Raw genomic sequence first — 22,068 nt, 5'->3', positions numbered from 1 at the left:
AGTGTGGCTGAGTGTGGCTGTGTTGCTGGGTGTCGCTGGGTGTGGCTGGGTGTGGCTGGGTATTGCCGTGTGTGGCTGGGTGTGGCTGGGTGTGGCTGTGTTGCTGGGTGTGGCTGGGTGTGGCTGGGTATGGCTGGGTATTGCTGTGTGTGGCTGGGTGTGGCTGGGTTGCTGGGTGTGGCTGGGAGTGGCTGGGTGTGGCTGTGTTGCTGGGTGTGGCTGGGTGTGGCTGGGTGTGGCTGGGTGTTGCTGGGTGTGGCTGGGTGTGGCTGAGTGTTGCCATGTGTGGCTGGGTGTGGCTGGGTGTGGCTGTGTTGCTGGGTGTGGCTGGGTGTGGCTGGGTGTTGCTGGGTGTGGCTGGGTGTGGCTGGGTGTGGCTGGGTGTTGCTGGGTGTGGCTGGGTGTGGCTGGGTGTTGCCGGGTGTCGCTGGGTGTGGCTGTGTTGCTGGGTGTGGCTGGGTGTAGCTGGGTGTTGCTGGGTGTGGCTGGGTTGCTGGGTGTGGCTGGGAGTGGCTGGGTGTGGCTGTGTTGCTGGGTGTGGCTGGGTGTGGCTGGGTGTGGCTGGGTGTTGCTGGGTGTGGCTGGGTGTGGCTGAGTGTTGCCGTGTGTGGCTGGGTGTGGCTGGGTGTGGCTGTGTTGCTGGGTGTGGCTGGGTGTGGCTGGGTGTTGCTGGGTGTGGCTGGGTGTGGCTGGGTGTGGCTGGGTGTTGCTGGGTGTGGCTGGGTGTGGCTGGGTGTTGCCGGGTGTCGCTGGGTGTGGCTGTGTTGCTGGGTGTGGCTGGGTGTAGCTGGGTGTTGCTGGGTGTGGCTGTGTTGCTGAGTGTGGCTGGGTGCAGCTGGGTGCGACTGGGTGTGGCTGTGTTGCTGGGTGTGGCTGGGTGTGGCTGGGTGTGGCTGTGTTTCTGGGTGTGGCTGGGTGTGGCTGGGTGTGGCCGTGTTGCTGGGTGTGGCTGGGTGTGGCTGGGTGTGGCTGTGTGGCTGTGTTGCTGGGTGTGGCTGGGTGTGGCTGGGTGTGGCTGTGTTTCTGGGTGTGGCTGGGTGTGGCTGGGTGTGGCTGGGTGTGGCCGTGTTTCTGGGTGTGGCTGGGTGTGGCTGGGTGTGGCCGTGTTGCTGGGTGTGGCTGGGTGTTGCTGGGTGTGGCTGTGTTGCTGGGTGTGGCTGGGTGTGGCTGGGTGTGGCTGGGTGTGGTCGTGTTGCTGGGTGTGGCTGGGTGTGGCTGGGTGTGGCCGTGTTGCTGGGTGTGGCTGGGTGTTGCTGGGTGTGGCTGTGTTGCTGGGTGTGGCTGGGTGTGGCTGGGTGTGGCCGTGTTGCTGGGTGTGGCTGGGTGTGGCTGTGTTGCTGGGGGTGGCTGGGTGTGGCTGGGTGTGGCTGGGTGTGGCTGGGTGTGGCTGGGTGTGGCTGGGTGTTGCCGTGTGTTGCTGGCCGCTTGATGTTTCCAGGGCCTCTGGGCCTGCACTCACTAACTTGCGAGCGAGCGCCCTCCACCCTCCGCTAACCACGACACGTGCGCGCGTACCCGTGTGCGCGCGTACCCGTGTGCGCGTGCACAAGGGTACGCGCGCACAAAGGTACGCGCGCACACGTGTACTTCTTTCGCACCGTAAACGTAGCCAACCGCGCTCATCGGAGGCACGTGGCGGGTGGTGGAGTGGACTTGGGGCCTCCATCCCACCCGCCTTTGTCTCCCAATTGTGTGGTGCCGGTGTGCGTAGGGGGGAGGATACTTGACGAGCTCGATGGCGCCGGTTTTGAGGTAGCCGAGGCCCACGGACTCGTTGAAGGAGGACATGTTGTAGTGGATGTTCCTCTCTGGTGACACACACAGCAGCACGCACCACGGTCACGGCGAGGGTGGTGAGTAGTCAGTGGTGAGGGTGGTGAGTGGTCAGTGGTGAGGGTGGTGAGTGCTCTGTGGTGAGGGTGGTGAGGGTGGTGAGAGTGGTGAGTGGTCAGTGGTGAGGGTGGTGAGGGTGGTGAGGGTGGTGAGAGTGGTGAGGGTGGTGCTACCCTCTGCGACGATGAAGTTCTGGAACTTGACGGGCTGGGCGTAGTTGACCAGGGCGGAGAGGTAGGGATGGATGTTGGTGGTGCCGCCCGTGTACTTGTAGGCCGACACCCAGGCATCCTCGCTCTCCACCGACGTGCTGTCCTGCACCGCCGCATACAGCAACACGCACGGCCACACTCCCCTCACGCACTGCTGCACCCCCACCACGCACTGCTGCACCCCCACCACGCACTGCTGCACCCCCACCACGCACTGCTGCACCCCCACCACGCACTGACGCACACCCACCACGCACTGACGCACAACCACCACGCACTGCTGCACATCCACCACGCACTGACGCACACCCACCACGCACTGACGCACACCCACCACGCACTGCTGCACATTCACCACGCACTGACGCACACCCACCACGCACTGCTGCACAACCACCACGCACTGACGCACACCCACCACGCACTGACGCACACCCACCACGCACTGCTGCACATTCACCATGCACTGACGCACACCCACTGCCAGCAACCACCACGCACTGCTGCACATCCACCACGCACTGACGCACAACCACCATGCACTGCTGCACATTCACCATGCACTGACGCACAACCAACACGCACTGCTGCACCTTCACCACGCACTGATGCACAACCACCACGCACTGACGCACACCCACCACGCACTGACGCACACCCACCACGCACTGCTGCACATTCACCATGGACTGATGCACACCCACTACCCACTGCCAGCAACCACCACGCACTGCTGCACATCCACCACGCACTGCTGCACATTCACCATGCACTGACGCACAACCACCAAGCACTGCTGCACATTCACTACACACTGACGCACAACCACCACGCACTGACGCACAACCACCACGCACTGACGCACACCCACCACGCACTGCTGCACAACCACCACGCACTGCTGCACAACCACCACGCACTGCTGCACAACCACCACGCACTGACGCACACCCACTACCCACTGCCAGCAACCACCACGCACTGCTGCACAACCACCACGCACTGACGCACAACCACCACGCACTGACACACATCCACCACGCACTGCTGCACATTCACCATGCACTGACGCACACCCACCACGCACTGCTGCACAACCACCACGCACTGACGCACATCCACCACGCACTGTTGCACACCCACCACGCACTGCTGCACAACCACCACGCACTGACGCACATCCACCACACACTGTTGCACATCCACAACGCACTGACGCACACCCACCACGCACTGACGCACACCCACCACGCACTGCTGCAGATTCACCATGCACTGACGCACACCCACCACGCACTGACGCACACCCACCACGCACTGCTGCACATCCACCACGCACTGACGAACAACCACCACGCACTGACGCACACCCACCACGCAGTGACGCACAACCACCACGCACTGACGCACACCCACCACGCACTGGTGCACACCCACCACGCACTGACGCACAACCACCACGCACTGATGCACAACCACCACGCACTGACGCACACCCACCACGCACTGCTGCACAACCACCACGCACTGCTGCACATCCACCACGCACTGACGCACACCCACCACGCACTGACGCACACCCACCATGCACTGACGCACACCCACCACGCACTGATGCACACCCACCACGCACTGTTGCACAACCACCACGCACTGACGCACACCCACCACGCACTGCTGCACAACCACCACGCACTGACGCACACCCACCACGCACTGCTGCACATCCACCACGCACTGACGCACACCCACCACGCACTGACGCACACCCACCACGCACTGACGCACACCCACCACGCACTGCTGCACATTCACCACGCACTGACGCACACCCACCACGCACTGCTGCACAACCACCACGCACTGACGCACACCCACCACGCACTGCTGCACTTTCACCATGCACTGACGCACACCCACTACCCACTGCCAGCAACCACCACGCACTGCTGCACATCCACCACGCACTGACGCACAACCACCGCGCACTGCTGCACATTCACCATGCACTGACGCACAACCACCACGCACTGCTGCACATTCACCACGCACTGACGCACAACCACCACGCACTGACGCACAACCACCACGCACTGACGCACACCCACCACGCACTGCTGCACAACCACCACGCACACCCACTACCCACTGCCAGCAACCACCACACACTGCTGCACATCCACCACGCACTGACGCACACCCACCACGCACTGCTGCATAACCACCACGCACTGACGCACAACCACCACGCACTGACGCACATCCACCACGCACTGCTGCACATTCACCATGCACTGACGCACACCCACCACGCACTGACGCACACCCACCACGCACTGCTGCACACCCACCACGCACTGACGCACACCCACCACGCACTGCTGCACAGCCACCACACACTGCTGCACAACCACCACGCACTGACGCACACCCACCACGCACTGACGCACACCCACCACGCACACCCACCACGCACTGCTGCACAACGAACCCCGCACTGACGCACACCTACCACGCACTCCTGCAGCACCACCACGCACTGCTGCATATCCACCACGCACTGACGCACAACCACCACGCACTGCTGCACTGCTGCACATCCACCACGCACTGACACACACCCACCACGCACTGACGCACACCTACCACGCACTGCTGCACATCCACCACGCACTGAGGCACACCCACCACGCACTGACGCACACCCACCACGCACTGCTGCACAACCATCACGCACTGCTGCACACCCACCACGCACTGCTGCACATCCACCACGCAACTGACGCACACCCACCACGCACTGACGCACACCCACCACGCACTGACGCACACCCACCACGCACTGCTGCACAACCATCACGCACTGCTGCACACCCACCACGCACTGCTGCACACCCACCACACACTGACGCACACCCACCACGCACTGACGCACAACCACCACGCATTGCTGCACAACCACCATGCACTGCTGCACACCCACCACGCACTGACGCACACCCACCACGCACTGCTGCACATCCACGACGCACGGCTGCACTACCACGACGCACTGCTGCACAACCACCACGCACTGACGCACACCCACCACGCACTGACGCACACCCACCACGCACTGCTGCACATCCACGACGCACTGCTGCACAACCACCACGCACTGACGCACAACCCACCACACACTGCTGCACTTCCACCACGCACTGCTGCACAACCACCACGCACTGACGCACACCCACCACACACTGCTGCACATCCACCACGCACTGACGCACACCCACTGCTGCACACCTACCACACACTGCTGTACATCCACCACGCACTGACGCATACCCACCACCCACTGCTGCACACCCACCACACACTGCTGCACATCCACCACGCACTGCTGCACAACCACCACGCACTGACGCACACCCACCACCCACTGTTGCACGAACCACCACGCACTGACGCACACCCACCACGCACTGACGCACACCCACCACGCACTGCTGCACTACCACCACGCACTGCTGCACACCCACCACGCACTGACGCACACCCACCACCCACTGCTGCACAACCACCATGCACTGCTGCACATCCACCACGCACTGACGCACACCCACCACCCACTGCCAGCAACTCGCTAAGTGAGTGACTGGCAGAGTGAGTGAGTGACTGACTGAGTGACTGGAATTGTGAGTGACTGACTGACTGACTGAGTGAGTTACTGGCAGAGTGAGTGACTGACAGAGTGAGTAACTCGCTGAGTGAGTGACTGGCAAAGTGAGTGACTGGCCGAGTCAACGCGGATGTAATGAGGACTACAAGACACTCACCTTCTTTTGGACCGGGTCGGGTTCCTCGCCGGCCTGTGGAGGAGCAGCAACAGGGGGAGTCAGAGCGTTGGGGAAGCACTCGGTGTGCGGTGTCATCGTCCCCTGAGCCGTGTTCAGTGCCGGATTATCCGAGTAGCACAATTAGCTACATGTGCTGCGGCCCAGCATTTTCAAGGGTCCCGCGCTAAATGCTTTCAAGCTATCAATTCTGGTTCAGTGATTCTGCACTTGCTCTATTACTATAGTACTACACTGCCTTCAACTTTTAAAAACGACTGGGTGTTTAAGGTTAGCGGTTTGTCATATTATCTGGCTGTATAGCAAATGAAACAATACAATTACTTTCCTGTGCACGTTAAACATTTATGTGTTTTAATATTTACGTGTTTTTTTTTTATTCAGGGCCCCTTCATAACATATGCTACAGGCCCCGCACTAGCTTCATCCGGCACTGGCCGTGTGACTGGCGGTGTAGGACGAGCGACACTCGCACTCGCGTCCATCCCTTCGCGAGTCCGATTCCACGGCGTGCGACCTGTGAGCTCTGCCCCAGCATGCGCGCGGGCGTCTTGCGGCTCCCCTCTACTCTGGAGGAGGCTCAGCGGTGGAGCGAGCGGCTCGCAATCGGAAGGTTGCCGAGTTCGACTCCTGATTGGGGATTGACTCGGCCTCCATCGGCCTTCCCGGGTCAACAAAATGAGTGCCAAGTCAACTTCCCCGCCCGCCTCGGCAGGGCTGTTCACGGCGGGAGAGGAGCAGCGCTGCCTCGGTGCTCAGCGAGCAGCGGGCGGTCACTCCGCGGGTGCTCACTCGCCACATCAGCAGCAGCAGCAGCTCGCTCGCTCTACATGGCACCGCGTGTGAGCAAGGTTTTAACTGCGCTAGCATTTACGTTACACGTGGCAGCAGGGCAGCAATGCAGTGATTGACGCTTGCGCCTCACACCCAGAAGCACCTGGGTTCCATTCCCAATTCGGGCGCCTCTCTGTGTAGTTTAAATATCCCCCTCCCCCCATTCTGTATCGGTTTTCTGCAGGTTTTGCGGTGTCCTTCCATGGCGGAAAATAAAACCTGAACCGCGTAACGGGTATTGGCGAAGCCGAATCCCGATGCTGAAAAACGACCTGAAAATCACCCAATTGGGATCACGCACACGGACACACACAGACACACACAGACACACAGACACACACAGACACACACAGACACACACAGACACACAGCAGCAACGATGTCACTGTAAAAACCTGGCAGGACCCTCCTGAAAAAGCGTCTTGAGGCTCTGTGAGGCTTTCCCCGGGTTAAACAAGCAGAATGATCATAATGACCGTCGCAGCAGCAGCAGATAAAAGGTGAGGCGATGAGAGGTCACCTTCTTGCTCATGCTCTTGATGCTGACGCTGTGGGGCAGCTTCTCCCTCTCGTCAGGCGACAGGTCGCTCACCTCCAAGCACGACTCCTCCTCCGGCTCCACTGCACATCACACCAAAGTCACGGCACACAATTACCACGGCATACTGTCGCCACGGCACGCCGTCACACCGTCACCACCTCATACTATTACCAGGGTACACTGTCACCAAGGCAAAGTGTCACCACCTCATACCATCACCGCCGCACACTGTCACCATGGCACACCATCACCACGGCACACCGTTACCACATCATACCATCACCATGTTACACCGTAGCCACGGCACACCGTCACAGTGAGGGGTCGGCGTGAGGGGTCACGTGGGGCTACCGGTGTCGGTCTCCTCCTCGTTGAGCTCCGCGAGGATCTCGGCAGGCGGCTCGCCGCCCTCGGTGAGCCGGCGGAACGCCTCCAGCTGCTCTGTAGCCACACGCGCAACAACCATCAACAACCATTAACAGCAACAACTGCTCTAGCTGAGGCAGCTGCGGTGCCAAGAGGCACGCGTGTGCGGTGGCTGAGGTGGCTGAGGTGACTGAGGTGACTGAGGTGGTTGAGGTGGTTGAGGTGGTTGTGGTGGTTGAGGTGGTTGAGGTGGTTGAGGTGGTTGAGGTGGCTGAGGTGGCTGAGGTGGCTGAGGTGGTTGAGGTGGTTGAGGTGGTTGAGGTGGTTGTGGTGGTTGAGGTGGCTGAGGTGGCTGAGGTGGCTGAGGTGGTTGAGGTGGCTGAGGTGGTTGAGGTGGCTGAGGTGGCTGAGGTGGTTGAGGTGGTTGAGGTGGTTGAGGTGGCTGAGGTGGCTGAGGTGGCTGAGGTGGTTGAGGTGGTTGTGGTGGTTGAGGTGGTTGAGGTGGTTGAGCTGGCTGAGGTGGTTGAGGTGATTGTGGTGGTTGAGGTGGTTGAGGTGGTTGAGGTGGCTGAGGTGGTTGAGGTGGTTGTGGTGGTTGAGGTGGCTGAGGTGGTTGAGGTGGTTGTGGTGGTTGAGGTGGTTGAGGTGGCTGAGGTGGCTGAGGTGGCTGAGGTGGTTGAGGTGGTTGTGGTGGTTGAGGTGGTTGAGGTGGTTGAGGTGGCTGAGGTGGCTGAGGTGGTTGAGGTGGTTGTGGTGGTTGAGGTGGCTGAGGTGGCTGAGGTGGTTGAGGTGGTTGAGGTGGTTGAGGTGGTTGAGGTGGTTGTGGTGGTTGAGGTGGCTGAGGTGGCTGAGGTGGTTGAGGTGGTTGTGGTGGTTGAGGTGGTTGAGGTGGTTGTGGTGGTTGAGGTGGCTGAGGTGGTTGAGGTGGTTGTGGTGGTTGAGATGGTTGAGGTGGTGGAGGTGGTTGATGTGGTTGAGGTGGCTGAGGTGGTTGAGGTGGTTGTGGTGGCTGAGGTGGTTGAGGTGGTTGTGGTGGTTGAGGTGGCTGAGGTGGCTGAGGTGGTTGAGGTGGTTGTGGTGGTTGAGATGGTTGAGGTGGTGGAGGTGGTTGAGGTGGCTGTGGTGGTTGAGGTGGTGGAGGTGGTTGAGGTGGTTGAGGTGGCTGAGGTTGCTGTGGTTGGCGTGGCTGGGGTGGTTGGCGTGGTTGGTGTGGTTGGTGTGGTTGACGTGGTTGCTGTGGTTGCTGTGGCTGGTGTGGTTCGTGTGGTCATTGTGTCTGCTGCTCGCTTACTCTGCTCCACCTCCGGTTTGAGGCGTTTGTTCTTGATCAGGATTTTCCGCCTCAGGTCACTCGGAGAAGGAAGCGGCTTCCCCGGCTCCAGCTTCAATCGGTGCTCACAAACACAGACAAAGATAAAGACAAAGACCCCCCGTATAGCCTTAACTGCTGGGGTAAGGCCGAAACGGCATACATGCACGGGCGGGGAGGGGGCCGTGAGCGGGTCTTGAACTTGGGTCGCCGGGGTTGTAGTGCAGCGTGCTATCCATTGCACCACCGCTCCCCAAATACAAACACGCGCACGCACAGAGACACGCGCACGACCCCCAGACGGACATCCCAACTCCAGAGAGGCACAGCAGCAGCAGCAGCAGCGTGGAAGGATGCGTCGCCAATCCGGGTTTTAACAGCTGGTATTTTTTTAGTAAGAACAGGGAGAGAGACTCCTGAGGTTGCGGCTGTGAATGAGGAGGTCCTTTAAACGTTTGGCAGATTTATTTGAAATCGCTTTTAACATGAAGGGGGGAACAGATTGGAGGTGATACAGAGGATGCAATGATGACTTCTAAAAGGGGCGGTCAAGGGCAAAGCAGGGGGAGGGGCGAGTGGTGAAATGTAAGGAGGCATGTGAGAGTGGTTACAGAGACTAGGTGGCGGTGTAACGAGAGAGGCACGCTCGATATCACGCGAAGGAGACGGGGAGAGAGTGGCAATCGGTGGAAAAGGGAGTGGAGTGCGCAGCACAGCGCTCACAGCGATGATGACGATGGTGATGATGACGATGGTGGCGATGATGATGACATTGATGGCGATGACGATGGTGACGACGGTGATGATGATGACAATGGTGATGACGATGGCGACGGTGATGACGACGTCGACACGATCACCCACCCGGTGGCTCTCCAGGGGCTGCTTGAGCAGCAGTTCTCCGAACACCTCCTCGCAGTAGCGCGCCATCTTGTATTGCTGCGACTTGCTGCAAAAGGCAGCGCCACGCGCGTCATGCTGGGGTCACACTCGGACCACGCTTGCGTCGCTCCCCCCAGGCCCCTCTCTGCACTTTCACGTTTCAAATGATAATTGTTCTTAAAAACGAATGCTCCACTTCTATGTTTGTTTAACCCACTCAGGAAAGCCACACCGACTCCGGTTTCAGGAGTGTGTCCTGCACCGGGATGTTTGGCGGCGGTTGGAACGACGAGCGGTGGCTCAGTCTCAAATCCCCTCCGTCGCGTGTGGTGCTGTAAAGTGCGGTGTAACGTGTGGGTGTGCCCACTTTTTCCAAGACATCTGGCCACGTGACATTGTTTGACTGTGTCAGGTGGTGGAGGGTTTTACGAAAACGTATTTGGCCAGATCCTTACGTGGCCTAACCCAAAAAAAATCAATCCCTTCATTGTCACTCGCCACTAACCCCGACCGTCAATGGCACCGTGCATCGCTACAGCCACCATGCACCAAGTGTGTGGGTGGTGCTGGTAGTGGTGGCAAGCAGTGGCGCAGTGATCAGCGTGCCGCGATACAAACCCCGGTGATCCGAGTTCGATTCCTGCTCACGGCCACCAACACCAGTGGCGATTATCTGAACTAGTCCTGGGCCTCTCCTAGATCGGCTCAGCCTCAAATCAGTACCTTGCACGGTGCGTAAACATCGCCACACGGAAGATAAAGGCGGCTGGGCGTGGTGTTTGCCACCCCCTCATGTGTCATGGTGGCCTTCATAGGTGCTCGCTTTACAGCACTCGCCACCATAGTCTATTAAGGCTATCGGGGAATCTTTGTCTTAGGTGTGCAGTGGTGGTAGAGGTGGTGTGTGGCAGCAGTGGTGGTTAATGCTGGCAGTGGTGGCTAAAAACACAGGAAGTTGGCACAGTAGGGGGCACAGTTGGTGCATCGGATAGTCAGTCAACTCATGGCACCTGGGTCTGTCCCGTGACCTCCTGCCAGCGGGCGTTCGACACTTCACATGGCCTTAAAGTGCACATAGCCTGGCACAAGCGCCGTGTTGACGTCACCGCCACTTAGTGGCGAATGGCGGTTGTTGGTGTGGGGTGTTGTCAGACGTGGTGTGTGGCGGCAATGGTGGTGGCTGTGGTGGTAGTGGTGGTGGTGTGCAGTGGTGGCAGTGGTGGTGAGGCCGCTACCAGCAGTGGTTCTCGAAGGAGAGGATGACTGGGTAGTCGGACGTGACAAACGCCGTCTCCTTGATGGCCTGGATCACGTCCTGGAGGCCCCACACACACGGCACAGCAGCAGCAGCAGCATGGGGGTGAGGGAGGCGTCGGGGCGCGCAGCTTGGACACAGCACGGGGGCCACGTGGCCACTCCGTGTGGCTGACGAGGTACGCGGAGACCGTGATGGGATGGAGGCGCTTCGCCCGCTCGTGTGCGGCTGCTCTCACCTTGAAGAGGATGTCGGTGCACATGGCCTTGCCGTGCGTGATGATCGGCTCCTGGTCCTCCCCTTTGCCATCCCAGCAGTCCAGCTCCACACACCTGCACGCACGGGGAACACGGACTAACGTGGGGCAACGTGGGGACACCGAACAACGTGGGGTAACGTGGGGACACGGAGTAATGCGGGAGACGCGAGGGCCAACCTCGGCAGGATTGTGAATCGGAGGGGCTCCGAGTTCAATGCCTTGTTGGGGTGGGGTGACTCAGCCCGGCAGTGGTTGCCCTTGGGAGAGACTGAGCCCTGCCACAGGAATTTGGAAATTCCACCACCAGTTCTGCAGTGCTGTAAACACTGATGCCTCGATGCTCGTTTTGAGCAACGGGAACTCGTGACAAACGATTGACACGGTTGGCTACGTATGGTTGCGAAAGAAGTTCAACATACACACAACTCACATGAATGTATTTTTAAACCCAACTCCATCTCAAGACGCTGCACAAGCAATGTGTGACACTGTGTGATATTTACAGAGAGATGTATATTATAGCAAGGTCTTGGAGCCTGCACTTAAACATGGGCATGGAGCCAACTGCCCGGGAAGGGAGTTCCAGACATTGGGGGCAGCAGTGGAGAAGAAGCGACCTCCACTGAGTAACAACGAAGCAGACAACACGCCTCCTTCACACATGTATGTATGTTGAATTTCTTTTGCACCATATTTAGCCAACCGTGCTAATCAGAGGTGCGGGGGGGAAGGACAACAAACACGAATGCTCCTCCAAGTAAAAAACACATACACTATTTGTACCTCACCAGCCACACGGCCTTCTGGAAGTGATGCATGATTTCAGCAGCTTTGGTTCAACACAAGCTAAACTCTGGACCGGTATCAACATTCGGTGTCTCATGAGCAAGGTCAGGCTTGCATGAAACGATGCCTGTGAACTGGCAGATGTCCATCGGCGAGGACCGTCCTCTCTCTCTGATGTGGATCCAAGTTGACCACAAAACTCTGGAACCCACAAGACGACGTCAGCACTCGCGTCGTAGAGGAGAACGTGGCGAGACGACCCAGCAGGCAAGTAGGAGGCTGCCTGTGCGATTGGACAGGAGGCCTCGGCTGCTGGATCAGAGAAATTGCAGACAAAAGTCACCCTGGCCCCACGTGGACTTAACCACATGCATGCACAGGTGTGCAGCATTGCACGTATGCGCTCTCTCAGCCTTGTCTAGACCATCAGCTCAAAAAGAACCGTGGCTATTTTGTCGTGTAGACCTTAGACCCACCAACTCGGAGAGGGTCGAGATAACGTGGCCGTCCCGACGGGCGAAACCGCACGAGGGTGGCGGGGGCGGCGGGGGCGGTGGCCTCACCTGCAGCCGGCCAGCAGCACCTGGCGGTACATCTCCACCGAGGACTTGCCCCCAAACTGGCGGCCGATGAGGTAGGTGTTGTGCGAGGAGTTGACGTAGTAGTGCGAGAGCGGCTGCTCCATGTCCTGGTAGAGCTCCAGGCGGTCCAAGAAGACCGGCGCGTTCTCGTCCGACATCAGGTACCGGCACAGCCCGTCCCGCGACAGCCGCCCTGCGCATAGCCCAACGCCAGCGGTTATTTGAACCGGTCCTGGGTCTCTCCGAGGTCGACTCACCTCAAATGAGTATCTGGTGCAGTGTGGAAACATCGCCACTGGAGAGACAAAGGCGGCCGGGCGTGGTGGCCACCCATCGCCTCGTGTGCCGTGCCAGCCTGCATAGGTGCTACTCGCTAACAGCACTTGCCCCAACAGTCTGTTAAGGCTGTACGCGAGATCTTTGTTTTATTTTTTTGGCGGTGGTGTTGGTGTGCTGTGAAGGTGGCGATGGTGGTGGCGGTGTTGGGCGCAACTGTGCACCTTGGTTCCGGTTCTCTTCATCCTTCTCGTGAGCCTCGATGATCTGCCTGGCTCGCTTCGCGTCGTAGAACGGGAAGAGGATCTCGTTGAGCCGAGGGTCACGCTGGTACTGAGAGACGAGCGGGGAGGAAGAAGAGAAGGGCGGAAAGCAGAGGACATCAATCATTCCCTCATCGACCCGCTCATCTCGGCCGCAATGTGACCGCGCGCCCTGGCCAGCGTGTGCGGCGATCGCGGTGAGGCCGTGCAAGAGGCAAGCAGAAGCCCGAGGTGGTCCCGCGCGCTATCGGTGTGGAGGAGGAGATCGGCGACCGAAGAGAGGGTGGCCTGGGGACCCCGGCGCCTGGCCCGGCAGGAGGTAAAGGTCTCGACCGTGGCTGGGTGCTTCGGTCTCTTGGACTCGCAGATGCCAGCCCCTAGCGGTGAAGCCTCACTCCAGCGCGGCAGTGGCAATAGCGGCGGTCAGTTGGTAGGTGGGTCAGTTGGTAGGTGGGTCAGTTGGTAGGTGGGTCGCGTGAAATAAATATCCTAGGTGATGTTTTTGCTGTTTGTAAATCAGTGTGAGCTTGTTAAACGCGTAGCCGGGAAACCCGGTCACCGATTTTAGAATCTATTACCGGTTACGAAAGTCAGCAACCGGTCACCGATTATAATTACCGGCGGACATTGAGGCGTCGGCTTCCCGGCTGAACTGGCGATTATATCGTCACTTCGGCGGCTGTAGGCATCTCTGCGCGTGTGGCGAAACTGGTAAACTGTGGCGTTTCTCGCGGTTACCGGTTAAGCATCACACACAATGTAAACCACCCCAGGGTCAACTAATGGGAGATTCCACTCAGGGAACGCGTTTAGGTATTGATGTAAACCGACCGGAGGTGCATCTCCCTCGCATTGCACAACGTGGAACGACGCGATATGGACTGAGCACTCGTGACTAAAACCACGCACGGATAGCAGAATGTACCAGCGCCCATGCCAAGCCAGAGATACGGGTAGCAAAGGATGCAGACTGCATGTGTGCGTGGCACCACGCCAGCGTGTGTGGCACACGAATGTGTGTGTGTAGCATGCCAGCGTGTGTGTGTGGCACAATGCCAAAGTGTGTGGCACATGAGTGTGTGCTTGTGTAACACGCCAGTGTGTGTGTCAGGGGTCAAATCAACGACGCATGCAAAGGTCACACGCGCACGTGCGTCTGAAGAATATAACCCCCCAGCGTGCGGTCACATGGGATCACGGGTGCAAGCGGGCACACACAGGCGCACACACGCACAAAGACAAAGACCCCCCCTCCCCTCAGTATAGCCTTGACAGACTCTTGGGGCGGTTAGCGAGTAGTACCTATGAAGGCCGGCACGGCACACGAGGGGGTGGGTGGCCAGTACCACGCCTGGCCGCCTTCGTCTCCCCAGTAACGATGTTTACACACCGCACCAGGTACTCATTTAAGTATGAGTCGACCTCGGGTCGCCGTGTTCGCAGTGCAGCGTGCCAACTGCTACACTACCCCACACACGCACACACATGCACACGCACGCTCGCACAGACACTCACGCGTGCGCATGCACGGGCGGGGAGGGGGCAAGCACAGAGGGGGCAGCAGCGTGCGTCTGGTGTCGCCATCACTCCACAAGAAGAGTGGCAGAGCCACCACCACCACCAGTGCCACGAGCTCCAGCAGCAGCAACTACAATGCTGATCCGATTACCGGCACCAGCATTACCACCACTGACGATACCCGGGCCACAAATCATCACAGCTCAACCAGTGTGGTGGTGATGATGATGATGACAACAATTACTGTCACATTATTATTATAGAGGTGGCTCCTGGCTCCAGTTTGAGGTGGAAAAAAATCCACCACGGGGTTATGATGGCTGTAACACGACGGCTTGGAGCGGCCGCTGCTGCTATACCAGCGCTGCTCCCCCACAGCAGCTCCCCCGGGGAGCGCCCTGCTGCTGGAGACAGCGTCAATCATGAAGCCACTGCCAGGACCTTCCAATTTCTCAGTTGGTCTCAATATGGGTCACTGTGTGAGTCAATGTGTCTCTGTGCAATTCCGTGGGCCTCGATGTGAGTCTGTAGGGTCTCTATGTGAGTTTGTGGGTCTCTGTGTGAGTTTGTGGGTCTCTGTGTGAGTCTATGGGTCTCCATGCGAGTCTGTGGGTTTGTATGTGATACTGTGGGTCTATGAGAGTCTGTGGGTCCGTATGTGAGTCTTGGGTCTCTATGTGAGTTTGTGGGTCTCTGTGTGAGTCTATGGGTCTCTATGTGATACTGTGGGTCTATGAGAGTCTGTGGGTCCGTATGTGAGTCTATGGGTCTCTATGTGAGACTGTGGGTCTCTATGAGAGTCGATTGCTCTACGTTTGGGAAGCGACTGCCAGGTCATTCCTGTTCCTCATCGAATCCACCGGCACGCGTTGTCACCTGACACTCACGACGATGCTCTCAGCCGTTACAACTTGGAGTCTGCTGTTTGTCACTTGCCGCTTGGCGTTTTGCGCCCTGGGCCTGCCTTCAGGCCATTAAAGCCACGAGTCCATGGACCCAAAACCTCGACTCGTAATCGCAGTTCCACCCGGGCCCCACTCTGGCGCAGGTTCCGGCCTGGCCTGACTACGGCGGCAGTGGTGGTGGTGGCCTGCCGACAGTCATGGGAGTGATGCTGTCCCCAGCGCAGTGCCCCGAGAGAAGAGCGGCACGGAGCAAGGAGGGAGGGGAGGGAGGGGAGGGAGGGAGGGAGATGGCTTACTTCGTTAAGAAAGGTGACTAATTGATCTATGGTTATATGAGGCTGGCCGCGGCTGCTGCAAAGACAAGTGACACACGGAGCAGGTTATGGGTTAATCTCACGCCAAGCGGAGCACGCACCTCGTCAGGGTCGTCGCACGTGTGCCCGCTCGGCAACAATCATGACCCATGCAGCGGCAGCGGCGACTCGTTGGCAATTAACATGCACAGGCATCCCCAACACAGCGCACCAGTCACAAATGTCACACTGTGCCACTGCACAGCCCCCCCCCCCCCCCCCCGCGTGTCACACAACGCGAAATAACACGATATACATCGAGTTTTGTTCCTGGGTACTAAGTGTTGTTTTTTTATTCCTTATGCCTAAAAAGTATAGAAAATGGTTGTTATTCCCCACAAACTTTTCTTTTGTGACCAGGACTTTATGTGAACGAAAGACACAAATGCACACACCACGTTTTCTCATTGAAAATAAGCACATTCTTAAACATCACTGTCCTGGTCACAAAAGCAAAGTTTGTGGGGAATAATAGCCATTTTCTGTACTTCTGAGGCATAAGCAATTAGTAAATAACACTTACTATTATATTCTTGGTTCTTTCGGTAAAGTCACGTAAATAGAAAAAAAAATGTTTAATACGTAAATAAAATAAAAATAATTAAATAAAAATGTAACATTTTACTTTTTCTTTTTTAATAAAAAATATAAATAATACATTGAAAATATTAAATGCAAAAACCCACAATAAAAAGATAGTAATAGTAAGTTAAAACAAAAAAATAATTGTAAATAATAAAAGCAAAAAGTCAAAATTGAACACTTACTACCCAGGAACACATTTTGGTTTGTTACACAGTGCAATCAACGGCCCTCGTTGTAGCGGAGACTACGGGTAGCCAGATGGCAGTCGCCTCCTGCACGACGCTGTCCCCTCCACACACACAAATGCAAAAGTGTTTTTTACACATCCCATCAGCCGCATAGACGCCTGGGAGTAATTTCCGCACCGACACAATCAACATCTAGCGGAGAGGCCCCTTGCCGACGCGCCTCTGGCAGCACATCAGCATTGTGGCTGACGGGATGTGTCAAAACATAAGAAAACACGCGCCGAGCGGTCAGCCACGCGACCCAAATCGCTCTTGACATCGCGCCCCCCTCTGTAGCCCGAGACTCCCCTCACGTGGGAGTCTCGGGCTACAGAGAAGGCCACAGAGCGGGCGACTCGCTCACGGGCAACCGACTTGAGTGACTGACCGCTCAGGCTGGGCCTGGCTTCACATTGCAGGTCGCCACCCTGCAGGGTTGCCACCTGCCCAGGTGGCCACCCTCTAGGGTTGCCACCTGCTCAGGTGGCCACCCTCTAGGGTTGCCACCTGCCCAGGTGGCCACCCTCTAGGGTTGCCACCTGCTCAGGTGGCCACCCTCTAGGGTTGCCACCTGCTCAGTTGGCCACCCTCTAGGGTTGCCACCTGCCCAGGTGGCCACTCTCTAGGGTTGCCACCTGCCCCGGTCGCCACCCTCTAGGGTTTCCACCTGCTCAGGTGGCCACCCTCTAGGGTTGCCACCTGCCCAGGTGGCCACCCTCTAGGGTTGCCACCTGCCCAGGTGGCCACCCTCTAGGGTTGCCGCCTGCCCGGTCGCCACCCTCTAGGGTTGCCACCTGTCCAGGGTTTGACCCAGACAGGAATCAGCGTCAGTGTCTCGGGTGGCAGGAATTTATTTGCACTTCGATCTGCTGCTGCTGCTGCTGCTATGGTGCTACTGTTGTTGTGGTGCTGCTGCTATTGTGGTGGTGCTGCTGTTGTGGTGCTGCTGCTGTGGTGGTGCTGTGGTGCTGCTGCTGCTGCTATGGTGCTACTGCTGTTGTGGTGCTGCTGTTGTGGTGCTGTTGCTGCTGTTGTGGTGCTGCTGCTGCTGTTGTGGTGCTGCTGCTGCTGCTGTTGTGGTGCTACTGCTGCTGTGGTGCTACTGCTGCTGTTGTGGTGCTGCTGTTGTGGTGCTGCTGTTGTGGTGCTACTGCTGCCGTGGTGCTGCTACTGCTATGGGGCTGCTGTTGTTGTAGTGCTGCTACTGCTGCTGTTGTGGTGCTGCTGCTGCTGTTGTGGTGCTGCTGTTGTTGTGGTGCTGAGCTCTCCCACAGGCACTGTACGGTTCTGGTTACAACGTGCGGACGGAGAGACGCGTTCAGCCGTGGAAACGCTGGCGACCCAAGGGTAGCAGCAGTACAGAGTGAGGGCAGTGAGGGCAGTGGGGGAAGTGGGGGAAGTGAGGGCAGGGCTGGGTAGTGAGGGAAGGGCTGGGTAGTGAGGGTAGGGCTGGGTAGTGAGGGCCGGGCTGGGCAGTGGGGGAAGTGGGGGAAGTGAGGGCAGGGCTGGGAAGTGAGGGAAGGGCTGGGTAGTGAGGGAAGGGCTGGGTAGTGAGGGCAGTGGGGGAAGTGGGGGAAGTGGGGGAAGTGAGGGCAGGGCTGGGAAGTGAGGGAAGGGCTGGGTAGTGAGGGAAGGGCTGGGTAGTGAGGGCAGTGGGGGAAGTGGGGGAAGTGAGGGAAGTGAGGGCAGGGCTGGGTAGTGAGGGCAGGGCTGGGTAGTGAGGGCAGGGCTGGGTAGTGAGGGAAGGGCTGGGTAGTGAGGGCAGTGGGGGAAGTCAGGGAAGTGAGGGCAGGGCTGGGTAGTGAGGGCAGGGCTGGGTAGTGAGGGAAGGGCTGGGTAGTGAGGGAAGGGCTGGGTAGTGAGGGAAGGGCTGGGTAGTGAGGGAAGGGCTGGGCAGTGAGGGAAGGGCTGGGCAGTGAGGGAAGGGCTGGGTAGTGAGGGAAGGGCTGGGTAGTGAGGGAAGGGCTGGGTAGTGAGGGAAGGGCTGGGTAGTGAGGGCAGGGCTGGGTAGTGAGGGCAGGGCTGGGTAGTGAGGGTAGGGCTGGGTAGTGAGGGAAGGGCTGGGTAGTGAGGGAACGGCTGGGTAGTGAGGGAAGGGCTGGGTACTGAGGGAAGGGCTGGGTAGTGAGGAAGGGTAGTGAGGGAAGGGCTGGGTAGTGAGGAAAGAGCTGCGTAGTGCGGGAAGGGCTGGGTAGTGAGGGTAGGGCTGGGTAGTGAGGGAAAGGCTGGGTAGTGATGGAAGGGCTGGGTAGTGAGGGAAGGGCTGGGTAGTGAGGGAAGGGCTGGGTAGTGAGGGTAGGACTGGGTAGTGAGGGAAGGGCTGGGTAGTGAGGGTAGGGCTGGGCAGTGAGGGAAGGGCTGGGTAGTGAGGGAAGGGCTGGGTAGTAAGGGAAGGGCTGGGTAGTGAGGGAAGGGCTAGGTAGTGAGGGAAGGGCTGGGTAGTGAAGGCAGTAGGGGCAGTGAGGGAAGGGCTGGGTAGTGAGGGAAGGGCTGGGTAGTGAGGGAAGGGCTGGGTAGTGAGGGAAGGGCCAGGTAGTGAGGGCAGGGCTGGGTAGTGAGGGAAGGGCTGGGTAGTGAGGGCAGTAGGGGCAGTGAGGGCAGGGCTGGGTAGTGAGGGAAGGGCTGGGTAGTGAGGGAAGGGCTGGGTAGTGAGGGCAGGGCTGGGTAGTGAGGGAAGGGCTGGGTAGTGAAGGAAGGGCTGGGTAGTGAGGGAAGGGCTGGGTAGTGAGGGCAGGGCTGGGTAGTGAGAGAAGGGCTGGGTAGTGAAGGAAGGGCTGGGTAGTGAGGGAAGGGCTGGGTAGTGAGAGAAGGGCTGGGTAGTGAAGGAAGGGCTGGGTAGTGAGGGAAGGGCTGGGTAGTGAGGGAAGGGCTGGGTAGTGAGGGTAGGGCTGGGCAGTGAGGGTAGGGCTGGGCAGTGAGGGAAGGGCTGGGTAGTGGGGGAAGGGCTGGGTAGTAAGGGAAGGGCTGGGTAGTGAGGGAAGGGCTAGGTAGTGAGGGAAGGGCTGGGTAGTGAAGGCAGTAGGGGCAGTGAGGGAAAGGCTGGGTAGTGAGGGAAGGGCTGGGTAGTGAGGGAAGGGCTGGGTAGTGAGGGAAGGGCTGGGTAGTGAGGGCAGGGCTGGGTAGTGAGAGAAGGGCTGGGTAGTGAAGGAAGGGCTGGGTAGTGAGGGAAGGGCTGGGTAGTGAGGGAAGTGCTGGGTAGTGAGGGCAGGGCTGGGTAGTGAAGGAAGGGCTGGGTAGTGAGGGAAGGGCTGGGTAGTGAAGGAAGGGCTGGGTAGTGAGGGAAGGGCTGGGTAGTGAGGGCAAGGCTGGGTAGTGAGGGAAGGGCTGGGTAGTGAGGGAAGGGCTGGGTAGTGAAGGAAGGGCTGGGTAGTGAGGGAAGGGCTGGGTAGTGAGGGAAGGGCTGGGTAGTGAGGGTGGTGGGAGGCGTGAGGGCGGTGGGGGGAGTGGGGGATGAGGGCAGTGAGGGATGAGTCGGTGGGGGCAGTGGGGGCAGGGATGGGCTCACAGTTGCTGGAACAGCTCGTCGGTGTCCGTGCGGGGACACATGATGTGGTAGAGGTCATAGAACTTCTCGAACGTGAAGTCGGGCACCTCGATCTCCTCGTTCTAAAAGAGGGGCGAAAGTGGGGGGAGGGGGGGAGGAGTGAGAGGGGGTAGAGGGGGGAGACGCACCACGTGGGTTCTAAGGGAGGGGGGGGCGCTCCCCCACGTTGCCGCCAGGGGGCGCTACGAGCCAGCGGCTTGCGGTGTCCGCAGCGCAGAGGAGGCGAGGCGATGGACGGCGCCAGGGAAGCAGCCGCCCGACGGCTGGAAGCGGTCGCGCGGCTTTTACACTGAACGGACCGTGCGAGCGAGTCCACGATTCGTCTCGCGAGCGAGAGGGGACCCGGCTCATGAAAATGGCGAAAAAGCAATATCGTAAGAAGAAGAAAAACGTATTACGGCAATTAAGCAAAGAGAAATGCATTAAATTAAAACGAAACTATGGTTTTATTTGACCGGTTCAGGCCCACTGAGCCGTAGATCTCTTTTTCAGACGCGACCTGGCTATAGCGAAGTTGCGCTTATCGCGTGGACATTTATTGCAGCCGAATTACACCGGAGGACCCGGAGAAAAAAACCCACGCGACCACGGGGAGAACACGCAAACTCCGATAATGCAGCAGGCGTCAGGATCGGGATCGAACCCACGACCTCCTGTATAGCAGGCGAGGTAGTTAACATCTCGCCAGAGCAGAGACAACCAGAATGTAAATGCACTGTAAATCGGAGGGTTCCAGAATAAATCGAAAGTCGGCTCGGGCAAATCGCTACGAAGGCGTCCACGGGGAGATGGAGCGAAGTGAGAGAACGGGCGGAGCGCAACTGCAGCAGGAGGCAAACCGGGCCACGTGTCAGCACCGCCACTGTGAAACACTCACGCAGACGACGACCCTCGGCCAGTGCCGCATTCTCCCAGTAGCACAAGAAGCTACACGTGTAGTAGCTACGGGCCCCGCACTTTCAAGGGCCCCGCGCTAAATGCTTTCAAGCTATCAATTCCGGCTCAGTGATTCTGCACTTGCTCTATTACCATAGTACTATACTGCCTTCAACTTTTATGAACGACTGGGTGTTTAAGGTTAGCGATTTGTCGTATTATCTGCCTGTATAACAAATGAAAAAATATAACAACTTTACTATGCAAGTAGAAAATGTGTGTTTTAATATTTATGTGTTTTTGATTTATTTAGGGCCCCTTTATAACAACACTAGCTTTACTACCCGGCTTCGCACGGGACTTGGATTCACCACACCCGGCCGCCTTTGTCTCCCCAGTAGCGATGTTCACACCAGTTACTCATTTGAGGCTGAGTCGACCTAGGGGAGGCCCAGGATCGGTTCAGATAATCGTCACCGGTGGTGGCCGTGAGCGGGAATCGAACTCGGGTCGCCGGGTTCGTAGCGCGGCGCGCTAAGCACTACACAGATGTGACGTCACAGCTCACTTGCCGTGCAAAATAAATTCATTATTGCGTCCCCACCCCCCCAAAAAAATACAAAAGTCTATTTTTTTTTTTAAATTGCATAGTGTACAGTCTGGAAAGTACCCACATGGCAAATTTCAAGTGGGTTGCATGTCGGGAAGTACGCTAAACATGTTGAACAGACACACATTCACAAATTTCCCTTTGAAATATATAGATATGCTCCAAGCCCCACACGAGCTTAATCCGGCACTGCCCTCGGCCTCCACCACACAGC

General features: G+C 58.3%; 1 protein-coding gene across 5 annotated transcripts in view; it reads right to left on the bottom strand.

Moving 5' to 3' along the window:
- LOC144944088 (1-phosphatidylinositol 4,5-bisphosphate phosphodiesterase beta-4-like) overlaps positions 1 to 22,068 on the bottom strand; it is an 83,402-nt gene that overhangs the window by 26,520 nt on the left and 34,814 nt on the right. For all 5 annotated transcript variants that reach the window (XM_078872155.1, XM_078872154.1, XM_078872157.1 and 2 more), the window contains 13 exons: positions 20,330 to 20,430; positions 15,956 to 16,010; positions 13,198 to 13,306; positions 12,680 to 12,890; positions 11,310 to 11,403; positions 11,052 to 11,131; positions 9,799 to 9,883; positions 8,917 to 9,007; positions 7,611 to 7,700; positions 7,239 to 7,339; positions 5,867 to 5,899; positions 2,007 to 2,148; positions 1,724 to 1,808 (listed from right to left, as the gene is read on the bottom strand). In XM_078872155.1, coding sequence (XP_078728281.1) covers positions 1,724 to 1,808; positions 2,007 to 2,148; positions 5,867 to 5,899; positions 7,239 to 7,339; positions 7,611 to 7,700; positions 8,917 to 9,007; positions 9,799 to 9,883; positions 11,052 to 11,131; positions 11,310 to 11,403; positions 12,680 to 12,890; positions 13,198 to 13,306; positions 15,956 to 16,010; positions 20,330 to 20,430 — 1,277 coding nt within the window. The remainder of the gene's footprint in view (positions 1 to 1,723; positions 1,809 to 2,006; positions 2,149 to 5,866; positions 5,900 to 7,238; positions 7,340 to 7,610; positions 7,701 to 8,916; positions 9,008 to 9,798; positions 9,884 to 11,051; positions 11,132 to 11,309; positions 11,404 to 12,679; positions 12,891 to 13,197; positions 13,307 to 15,955; positions 16,011 to 20,329; positions 20,431 to 22,068) is intronic.

The sequence above is a fragment of the Lampetra fluviatilis genome, chromosome 33 (genome assembly GCF_964198595.1).
Source record: "Lampetra fluviatilis chromosome 33, kcLamFluv1.1, whole genome shotgun sequence".
NCBI classification, from domain to species: domain Eukaryota; kingdom Metazoa; phylum Chordata; class Hyperoartia; order Petromyzontiformes; family Petromyzontidae; genus Lampetra; species Lampetra fluviatilis.
The sequence above is the reverse complement of the archived record's forward strand: the minus strand, read 5'-3'. Positions and strand labels throughout refer to the sequence as shown.